Source organism: Hordeum vulgare, chromosome 3H (genome assembly GCF_904849725.1).
Source record: "Hordeum vulgare subsp. vulgare chromosome 3H, MorexV3_pseudomolecules_assembly, whole genome shotgun sequence".
Taxonomy (NCBI): Eukaryota; Viridiplantae; Streptophyta; class Magnoliopsida; order Poales; family Poaceae; genus Hordeum; species Hordeum vulgare.
The window spans coordinates 162,658,205-162,669,903 of NC_058520.1; the positions used below are offsets into that span (position 1 = coordinate 162,658,205).

Sequence of the window (11,699 nt, forward strand, 5' to 3'; positions counted from 1 at the left end):
TTCCACCTCCTCCCACTTCGGCCAAACCCTTTGAGGGTTTTGAGGCTGCCTCCTCCACTCCCTCCCTCCTATATATACTAGAGGATTTGAGGGCATTCCTAACCCTGATAAGCCACGTGCTGCCCTCTCTCTCTCTCTAGGTCGTTTCCTTGTCTAGATTAGTCCGACATAGCTTGGCGAAGCCCTGCTCGATTAGTTCACCACCACCACCACCACGCCGTCATGCTGGATAACTCATCTACCACTTCCCCCCTCTTGCCGGATCAAGAAAGCGGAGATCATCAGCGAGCTGTACGTGTGCTGAACGCGGAGGTGCCGTCCGTTAGGCACTAGATTGGGATGGATTGTGATGGGATCGCCGGACGGATCGTGATGAGATCGAGGGACGGACTACGATTTGGATTGCGAAGATGTTCCACTACATCAACCGTGTTATATACGTTTCCTCTTAGCGATCTACAAGGATATGTAGATACAATTTATCCTCTCGTAGATGGTCATCACCATGGATAGATCTTATGTGTGTGTAGGATTTTTTTGTTTTCCATGCAACATTCCCCAACACATCCTACCACCCGCAAACAAACGGGCAAACAGAGCAAGTGAATAAATGCTTTGAGACGTACTTACGTTGCTCGGTCCACTCATGCCCGGGGAATTGGCCGAGGTGGTTGGCTTTGTCGGAGTATTTGTATAACACTTGTTTTCACTCAGCGCTGGGACGGACCCCCTTCAAGGTTATCATGGACATCTTCCCAGGGAGTTTGGCATCCCACATGTTGATGAGAGTATAGTTCCTGATCTCACCACATGGATCGAGGAACGCGAGGTTCTTATGGAACATCTTCAACATCAATTGAGGAAGGATCGACATAGGATGAAAGCTCACGCACATAAGCATCACACATATCGCTCGTTTGAGGTGGGTGATGTGGTGCTTCTCAAGTTACAACCTTTCATTCAAACCTCGGTTGCTCGGCGTCCATTTCAGAATCTTGCATTCCGATACTACAGTCCCTTCACCATTCAATACAAGATTAGAGCAATGACATACCATCTAAACTTACTGGCCACTAGCAAAATACACCTGGTGGTCCATGTGTCGGTGCTCAAGAGAGCATTGGGATTCAATGTGCCGGTAAGTACTGAACTGCCACCAACTAACGCTATGTTGCAGGGAGAGCACGCTCCAGATCGGGTTCTAAATCAGAAGGTTGTCTCCAAGCAAGGTGTAAAACACCCTCACATGCTTGTGTGGTGGGAAGCCCTTCCTTCATCGCTGCGAACCTGGGAAGATCCGGTCCAGCTTTAGAGGCACTTTCTGTCGATGCTGCCTTGGATGCAAGGTGGCCTACAAGGAGGGGAGAATGTCACGACCGATACGGTGCGCCACAGCCGTGACTCAGACATAAGCGTGGATGGTCCACCGAACAGAGAATCAAGCGAGAAGGAAGAGAGGCAGACGTTTACATGTGGGCCTACGTGTGGGTGAATGCGTGTGTGAGTTGGCCTACATGCGAGTGGGTGGAGTTAAGTAGCGTTGGCTGGGTCTTGGATTGGCATCGTGAATTATTATAAGGGAGTGGTTAGAACTCAGCTAGCTGAGACATAGTTTGGTCTCATTCACCTTCTTTTTACTTGGACAATGGGCTGCTTTAGTTATTATTTTCCATTTTATTTTTGGACTTTTTTTATAACTTTGGCTTAGGTGTGTTCCCTAATTTCCTTTTCTATTTACATTCTGCATTCTATGTACTCGTTGTGTTGTAGGCACTCTACTTTAGCTCATGTTTTCTCCTTTCTCTTTGTTTTTTGCAATTCTAAGCAAACATGGTTGTGTATTTGCTTCCTTGTTAGGCTGAACATATTAAGGGACGGCTGCCACCCACTTTTTCCTATTTCCTCTTGTAACTACTGCTCCTTTCTTCAATAAAAGGTAGTGTTATTTAAGAGAAAATAGCACTTGGTGCAACCAATTATGCAAACCCGGCAAAAGAAAAATAGAATTTTCTTTCAGAAAATATCCAACAAAAATAACTAGTTGCATGTGTGCGTTGTGTCTTTGGTGAAAAAAACCCCACTTCACATATGGTGTGACTCATGCAATCATGTGCGGGCATGATGCTTTACGGTCATGCGGTTGCAGTCGGAGTACAACGCTTGCAGTTGTAGTCGGAATAAAACGCTTGCAGTTGCATGTTTAGTAATGGACATGCCACTAGCCTCGACACTAGTTGTAGAGATTTTATGTCCATGCTGTTGCAAACGGAAAATACTGCTTACTGTTGCATGTCTAGTAATCAATATGCAACTAGCGACAACAATTATCAGTCAAAAAAACAAAGTTGAAATAATAAAAAAAGAAAAAAATATCCCACATAACTGTGACCCTGCCCCGTCCTCCCAACACCTCGGCAAAAAAACATGGAAAAAGAGCTTTTGGGGCCATTTGCAAAAATATCTTAGCTCATGACGATTTTTGGTTAAAAGAACAACGACCACCCTAACTGTTGCGACTCGCCTACCTTGAAAACTTGTAGCTGCGACTACCCTAGAGAAAAGTACAGTTGCAACCCCCCTTGAAAACTTGCAATTGCGACTATCCTAGAGATACTTCCAATTGCAACGGGCCTTAAAAAACTGCAGTTGTGCTCAACCTTCAAAGAACTTGCAAATGCGACTACCATAGAGAAACTCTCAGTTGCGATCGGCCTTTGAAAAGCGTCCAGTTGTGACCCTCCCTTAAAAACCTGCAGTTGCGACCATGCTAGAGAAAAGTGCAGTTGCGACCCTACTTGAAAACTTACAGGCGCGATTGGCCTTTGAAAACACGGAGTTGCGACTACCATTGCGATCGCTCTTTGGAAAACATATAGTTGCGACCCCCCGTGATAATGTGTAGTTGCGAGTACCCTAGAGAAACTTTTAGTTGTAACGAGCCTTAAGCCGTTGTTGCAATAACCCTAGAAAACTTGAAGTTGTGACCACCCTAAATAAATTTGGAGTTGCGACCGTCCTTTGAAAAATATGCAGTTGCGATCCTCCCTTGAAAACTTGCAATTGCGAGTATGCTAGAGAAACTTGCAATCTCTATCGGCCTTCAAAAACACGCAGTCTCGATGCCCCTTGAAAAACTTCTAGTTACAAGTACCCTAGAGGAACTTGGAGTTGCGATTGGCCTTGGAAAACTAGCAATCTTGATCCGCCTTGAAAAAAATGTTGAGTTGCGACTACTCCATAGAGATGCATCTGGTTGCAACCTTCCGTAAAAAAAACTTGCAATTGTGACCAACCTTGAAAAACATGCAATTGCGAGCCTTGAAAACTTAGTTTCGACTACATTTGCAAAATTGTGACTGCAAACATCCCCCTCCGCTGGCAACTTGCAATTACAACTACCATAGAGACACGCGCAGTTGCGACTACCCCTAGAGACACGTGCAGTTGCAACCCCCCTTTGAAAGAACGTGCAGTTGTGGCTACCTTTGGAACCTTGGAATTGCAACTACCCTTTTTTAAAACATGAATTGGATATACATTAGCGTATACCTCCAAAATACAAAAAACTAAAAAAAAGGCAACAAAAAAAGTAGATTGAGCCATTTTAGTCAGACTAAAGGAAAAAAATAACCCAACTAGGCTAGCTGAGTATTATTTTTCAGAGTGGCAAAAGTGAAATGAATATTATTGCTTTTGTGGTAGGATGGCATTGTGATAGCTGTGTTTAGCAAAAAATCATTAAGAATAAAAAAGTAAAGAATAAAATAATTACTCTTGCAATTTATAAGTTGGCAACCGCTTTACAAAAATAGGATATTTTTTTAATAGACAAAAGAAGAGAAACCAAGAAGAAGAAGAAAAGTGTGAAACAAGAAGAAAAAGATAAGATAAAAAGATGATTTTTTTATAAATAAACAACATAAGAAGGTGACAAAATAGAAGAAAACTGGTTGTGCCACTTCCAACTTCCCCTATTGAATTCATGCAAAAATAGCGGACGTGTAAGTAAGCATGGTATGGAAAAAACACTTCCGTCTCTTTCCTCAGTTTGTACGCAAGAGTGAGTGTGCAGCTAAACGTACTATTTTTAGAGGAATATACCTCAAGAGAGGAGTGCTTCTTCTGATCCTAGAAAAAACTACAGAAAGTATGGAGTCCAAAACAGTGAAAACGTACCTTGTATAGAGAAAAGGCAAGAGAAAAATAACTGCCGAAAAGAAACATTTCACCACACAGAAATGAGAAGTAAAAAAAATGAGAAAGCCAGACTACAACGCTGCTCGCGTGAAAAAACGGCCAACAAGAAAACAAAAATTAAACGGGCCGCTAGCTGAGCAATAAACGGGCCACACCACATCACCGGAACTCTCGTCAGCTCAAGAAAACGCGAATCACAATGCCACAAGATCTGCGGCTGACCAAGTGAATAAGATCATAATAAAACTCAGCTAGCTGAGTTTTAGCAAAGCCGTTATTGTAATGACACAAACCGAAGAGAGAAGCTGATCTTCTTCTTCCTCGCATCCTTTTTCCCCTTCCTTCCTTCCTTCTTCTCAGATCAAGATCGGACCTGTCACAGTGGGGTAAGACATCGCCCCGCTGCGTTTCTCAGTGACACGGCTATCACATAAGAATTTGGTTGATGTGATTAAAAGAGAAAGACTAAGAGATATGTTGACAGTGTGTATAATTCACATACAGTAAAAATAATACTAATAACTTACATGCTGATTATTGTGCGGGTTGTCCATATGTGGGTGTGCACTAGCGACGGCAGGTGTCTGGACTCTGGACTAGTCTGGAGTACAAGGCTAACGGTGCTATGCTCGGCTAGTAGAAGTTGACGGAAGACGTGTAAGTGTCGCCGAACTTCCAGTACGCCGGCGCCACGTCGTACTCCGTGACGGACTTGCCGTCGTCCGTCTGCACCTGGAACGACAGGCTCTGGCCGGTGAGGTTGGCGTTGCTCTGCCAGTTAGAACCCCAGTTGCGGCTCATGGCCATCCAGTCCGTGTTGGAGCCCTTCACCGACGCCGCTGACACGGCGCCGCTTCCGCCGACGTTGCTGATCAGGACCAGATCGAAGTAGTCATGGCCTGTGATGGAGAACCGGATGCCGCCGTTCCTCAGCGGGCACGCCGTCCTGGCGTACTTGATGGGCACGAAGCCCGCCTGGTACACGGCGATGGTCTCCCAGGCGGGCTGGGACATGTCGAAGTGCTGCCGCGGCGGGTTGCACCACCCGCCGTCGTCGCTTGGCTGGGACCAGTTGGGCGGGCAGAAGTTGGTGGCCGTCACGGTGATGGACGTCCCCGGCTTGCACGACTGCGTGTGCAAGGCGTCGCAGGTGATGACGTAGCACGCGCCGCACGACTTCCCGTCGCCGTACAGCGTTGTGCTCAGCGCCGTCGAGTTGGTCCCGTACCCGGCGTCGTACAGGTTGCCGTAACCGCACGATCCACCTGCGAATGCAAGAAGCAAATATCTAAGCCGTTGGAGCCTCAAGAACACCACATAATGAAAAAGTTGGTGCCTTGAAGGGTCAAATGCTTCATCCGATGATAAGAGGGATACATCTTTCCAGTCATATCCTATTCCAATCAAAAATTTATGAAGAAAATGATGAAGTGGCTAACAAAAAAACACATGAAGAGACGTGAATCGTTGAAACTTCCGCCGGCGTTCCAAGAGCCCACAACGCGCCGGATTTCGCCTGATTATGTCGGCACTATTTTAACATTATATAGAGAGCGCTGGGAGCGTGACTGGGTCATTTTTGATCAAAAAATGTCTTCAAACTTAATACCGAATATAAAAAGATGTCCTGCAGGCTTCCTGGCGCGCGGCTGGAAATGATCTAAGAAATCGTCCCCGGCCTAGGTTGAAATTCGTTGCTTTGAAGCAAAACTGGTAAATGAGTATCTGTTCAAAACCAGGAAACAGTTTTGCGTACCCATTGTGCCGGATGCGTCGCTGCCGCCATAAAACGTCGCGTTGGCCGGCGTCCAGTACAGCTGAGCCGCCGAACCCCCGAGCTGTGAGATGCACACGCCCAGAAACAACGCCAGGATCGCGAGATGATTCTCCATGTTCGCCAGGACTAATTCTCCTTCTCGTATTAAACTTCAACTCTGTTGCATATACTGAAGCCTACGTGTGTTCCGTGGTGCTTATATATAGGCAACGGCCAACGGCCAACGGCCAGCGAGCTGATGGGAGTTCTGTTTCCGTCCGTCGCGCCAACGGACGATGGTTGACGAAGATCACAGATCATGCATGGTTGACGAGGATCACTGATCATGCATGTACGTAGAGTGCATGTGGCCTTTTTTTTGCGGGGTCATGCATGGCAAATCACGCAGACGCATTATGCACCTAGCAGCTGGTGAGTGGTGACTAATAATCCAACATGTTTGGGATGGGGCATTATTAGTCCATTGCGTCAAACTGCGTTCTGGTAGTTGTTCCTAGGAAGCGAGTTTCAATTCTTGTGATGAGTTTATTATCACGAGAGCGGTCATGCATTCTCCACATCGTAAAATTCGATCAGTCCGTGACGCCTGTCATTTTTATGTAGCCGATTGGTGCTCGCAGATTCCGGAGGTACATCGAGTACCTGAGTGAAAATAATGACGTTAAAAACACACCTGCCCGGGAAAAGAGATGACTCTTGAGAAAGGAGAGAGTTCTTTGCAGGACGAAATTCAGGGCTTGCAGAATTTCTTCTACAACCATTGCAAGACAGCGTTTTATATACAGCAAGAATGAAAGATATATCACACGCAAGAAAAAAAAAGAATGAAAGATATACGTATATTCATATGAGAACCCCTACCGCACACATCATGTTAGAGCATCTTCAACATACGGTCTATATATAAAAATACCTAACTTTTGAATCTTCGCGAGCAAAAATCGCTAGTCCATATGTAAAAAAATTACATCACCGCCTCCCGAAGATATAAAATGAAAATTTCGTTATGCAAATTTACATCACGAGATACAACTTCTGTACAACCGCGGCCGCCTGTCAAATGATCAACCGTGAGTCATTCCCCTTCCACCCCGCGACCGAGCACCAGCCGCCGAAAGTCGTAGCCGGCACCGCCCAAGTCGCCGTCGTCGTCGCCGTCACCGCCCCAAATCGCCGCCGCTGCCCTCCGCCGCCATAGCCCGCGCCGCCTCCCCTGCCAGAGGGTGTCTCGTAGCCGCCCCGGCGCCGCAGTTTCGGGAAGCTGCCGCAGCTGGATTCGATCACTCCGGCTATCCGGCGGCCCATATAGCTCCGCTCCGCCGGCCGCCGGTCGTGCTCCCTTCTCCTATGCGCCGTCGCCCGCAGCCATCCGCAGCAGCGACCAATCCAACCGTCGGCCATCTTCTTCTACCCCGCGGACAAGGTGTTCAACGGAATTCCCCAAGGTAAAAAAACGACGCAACTTGATGATTTAAATTGGGATTGGATAGTATGTCTGATGATGGTTGTCTGCATTGTAGATGAGCTCGGTTGACTCCTCATTCATGGATGATTCATCGTCGGACGAGGAATTTGATTTGCATGAAGAAGAGGACATTGCTATGCTAGTGGCCATGCACAAGGGGAAGAAGCCAAAGCACGGTGGTTCTGTCTATGGTCGTGCGTTCATTCGGAGAGAACGGATTGGTGCACACAAACGGTTGATGCGCAACTACTTTGGATCACCACCTGTTTTCCTGGCGAATTTCTTTTGACACCGTTTCAGAATGTCGAAAGACTTGTTCATCCACATTTGCAATTCCGTGAAGCAGCACAATCCAGCCTTCGAGGAGAGAAGGAACTGTCTTTCACAATGCACAAGTGGCCGCTAGAAAAGATGTTGAGAGGGCTTTCGGGATTTTGCAATCTCAATTTTCTATTGTGCAAGGACCATCCAGATTCTGGGATCAAAAGATCTTTTGGTACATCATGACCGCTTGTGTGATTATGTATAATATGATCATTGGGAACGAGCGTGGAAAACATTTAGATTACAACTTTTATCACTTGATGGACATTCCTGTTATACTCATGCAAAAAAGAATAGCACATCAGACGTTTCATGAAGGTGTACAGTAAGATTAGAGACACCGATGTGCATGATCAACTCCAGAAAGATTAGATGGAAGAGCATTGGAAATAGCATGGCGAAAGAGCCGCATAGATTCATATTTTTTATGAAAAACTATGTTGTATTGTGCAAAACTATGTTGTATTTGTGTTGCATCCGATCTCGTGGATTTGAAGAATTATGTAATAATTTGATATTGTGGACATGTATAATTTTTTTAATATTGTTTTTAGATGTTTTTACAATATGTGCGACTGTACAGTTGCTGAACAACAACCGCCAACCGGTTTTGCATCTTTGTTTTGGACCATCTCTTGGAGTTGCTCTTTTTTCCATCTCCGCTTTGGACCATATGTTGGAGTTAAGCCTTCTTTGGAGATATAAAAAGCACTTTTTGGTGCTCCAAATTTGGACCATCACCGGTTTGGAGCACCAAAATATACATCATCTATTGGAGATGCTATCACCAAATCATAGCAGAGCCGCAATGGTGAGAAGCTATCGCGCTCTCGGTTGGTGGGCGCTCGCGGCGCCGCCGCCGCCTGATCTACCGCCTCTGGCCTCCTTTGCATCAGCCGAGACCGCATCTAGGATCCCCTCTGCCTCCTCTTTGTCCCTGTGAAGTTGCGCTCCATCTGACACCATGCCTCCTCGCCCGTGCTCGAAGCCTGCGTCCATGCCGACGGCCACGGTGGGAGATCAGTCTATCAGCACCCGCGAGCTCGAGCGCTCCCCTAGGCCCTCGCCGGTAGGAGCCTCCCCACCGCCACCCCGCGTCCCGGTCGGCACGCTGCTGCCCGCGGGCTTCAGGCCGAGCGACGTCCTACCACCACCGCGCACGCTACCTGCGCCCGTGTCCACGATGTTGGTTGATCCATCACGGTCGGCCATTGATACGTCTCTGTCGTATCTACTTTTCCGAACACTTTTGCCCTTGTTTTGGACTCTAATTTGCATGATATGAATGGAACTAACCCGGACTAACGCAGTTTTCAGCAGAATTGCCATGGTGTTATTTTTGCGCAGAAATAAAAGTTCTCGGAATGACGTGAAAATTTACGGAGAATTTTTCTGGAATTTATGAAAAATACTGTTGCAAGAATCAGCGGAGGAAGTGGAGCCATGAGCCCACAAGCCCACCAGGCGCCCCCTGGCCGTGCCTGGCAGGCTTGTGGGGCCCACAAAGCTCCACCGCCTCCAAATCCAGCTCTATTTAGTCCGTCTCACCCGGAAAAAATCAAGGAGAAGAGTTCATCCCGTTTTACGATACAGAGGCGCCACCACCTCCTGTTCTTCATCTGGAGGGCAGATCTGGAGTCCGTTTTGGGCTCCGGAGAGGGGACATCGTCGCCATCGTCATCATGAACCTTCCTTCATCGCCAATTCCATGATGCTCTTCACCGTTCATGAGTAATCTTATCGTAGGCTTGCTGGACGGTGATGGGTTGGATGAGATCTATCATGTAATCGAGTTACTTTTGACGGGGATTGATCCCTAGTATCCACTATGTTCTCAGATTGATGTTGCTACTACTTTACCATGCTTAATGCTTGTTACTAGGGCCCGAGTGCCATGATTTCAGATCTGAACCTATTATGTTGTCGCCAATATATGTGTGTTCTTGATCCTATCTTGCAAGTTGTAGTCACCTACTATGTGTTATGACCCGGCAACCCCGGAGTGACAATAGCCGGAACCACTCCCAGAGATGACCATAGTATGAGGAGTTCATGTATTCACCAAGTGTTAATGCGTTGGTCCGGTTCTTTATTAAAAGGAGAACCTTAATATCCCGTAGTTTCCATTAGGACCCCGCTGCCACGGGAGGGATGGACAATAGATGTCATGCAAGTTCTTTTCCCTAAGCACGTATGACTACATACGGAATACATGCCTACATTAGATTGACGAACTGGAGCTAGTTACATATCTCTCCGTGTTATAACTGTGGCATGATGAATAACATCCGGCATAATCATCCATCACCGATCCAATGTCTACGGGTCTTTTACTACTGGTCCTTGCTACATTACTCTGCTGCTACTCTTACTTTGTTGCTACTGCTGTCGTTGCTACTGCTGTTACTTTGCTGCTACTGGTTACTGTTGCTACTGCTGCTATCACCCTACTTTGCTACTGATACTTTGCTGCAGATACTAAATCTTTCAGGTGTGGTTGAATTGACAACTAAACTGCTAATACTTGAGGATATTCTTTGGCTTCCCCTTGAGTCGAATCAATAAATTTGGGTTGAATACTCTACCCTCGAAAACTGTTGCGATCCCCTATACTTGTGGGTTATCCAGACCTTTTTCTGGCGCCGTTGCCGGGGAGTCAAAGCTATATTCTCTGAGTCACTTGGGATTTACGTCTGCTGGTCACTATGAGGAATCCGATAGATCCAAGAACTAAAGTCTTGCCCTCAACTACGAGGGCAGGTAAGGAACTGCCATCTAGCTCTGCACTTGATTCACCTTCAGTTATGAGTAAGTTTGCGACATCACCTCCTGCTAGAAATCTTGATATGTCGCATGTGCTTGATGATGCTACTTCTGCTGCCCATGATGCTTATGATGATGCTATGCTTGATACTGCTTTGCCTGATGATGCTATGCTTGATACTGCTTTGCCACTTGGTGCATTCCTTGATGCACAAATTGCTAGAGTTGCTGCTAGATGTGATGATACTTCTGAAACTGTTGATACTACTGAAGTAGAACCTGCTATTTTGCCTGCTAGAACTAGCTCTCCTAGAAATGAATTGCCTGATATGCCTGAGCGTTATGTTATGGAGGGAGAGATAGCTGAGGACTTTCTTGCGTGTAAGGATAGCTATGATGTTGAGAAATTACTGCTTAAGTGGAAAGAAAAATCTCTGAACGCTAGGATGAAATACGACCCGAAGTTTGTTACTCCGCCTATCTTTGTGACCAATAAGGATTATGAATTCTCTGTCAACCCTGAGTTAATCACTTTGGTCGAATATGATCCTTTTCACGGTTATGAGTCTGAAACGGTTGTAGCCCATCTTACCAAACTGCACGATATAGCCACCCTATTCACTAGTGAGGAAAAGATTTGCCACTACTATATCCTCAAGCTGTTTCCTTTCTCGCTAAAGGATGATGCTAAGACCTGGTTCACTTCTCTTGCTCCTGGTTGTGTGCGTAGCCCCCAGGATATGGTCTACTACTTCTCTGAAAAATATTTCGCTGCCCATAAGAAGCAAGTTGCCTTGCAGGGAATATACAACTTTGCACAAGTTGAAGAAGAGAGTCTCCCACAAGCTTGGGGGAGGCTCGTCCAGCTGCTGAATGCTTTGCCTGATCACCCTCTTGAGAAGAACGAAATACTTGATATCTTCTATAATGGACTTACCGACGCTTCTAAATACCACCTAGATAGTCGTGCTGGTTGTGTTTTTAGGAAACGAACCGTAGAACAAGCTGAAATTCTATTGAATAATATCTTGTGCAATGAGAATGCTTGGACTATTCCCGAACCACCTCCTAAGCCAACTCCAAAGAAAAGATGTATTCTATTCCTCAGTCCTGAAGATATGCAAGAAGCTAAGAAATCTATGAAAGAGAAAGGCATTAAATCTGAAGATGTCA

General features: G+C 46.2%; 1 protein-coding gene across 1 annotated transcript; it reads right to left on the reverse strand.

Annotated features, from left to right (window-relative positions):
* Positions 1 to 4,730: 4,730 nt before the first annotated feature.
* LOC123439734 (expansin-A9-like) lies at positions 4,731 to 6,128 on the reverse strand. Its single transcript, XM_045116420.1, has 2 exons — positions 5,954 to 6,128; positions 4,731 to 5,462 (listed from the first exon to the last, which is right to left on the reverse strand). The coding sequence occupies exons 1-2, from the start codon at positions 6,087 to 6,089 to the stop codon at positions 4,831 to 4,833; spliced, it is 768 nt and encodes a 255-aa protein (XP_044972355.1). The 5' UTR covers positions 6,090 to 6,128; the 3' UTR covers positions 4,731 to 4,830.
* Positions 6,129 to 11,699: the final 5,571 nt, after the last annotated feature.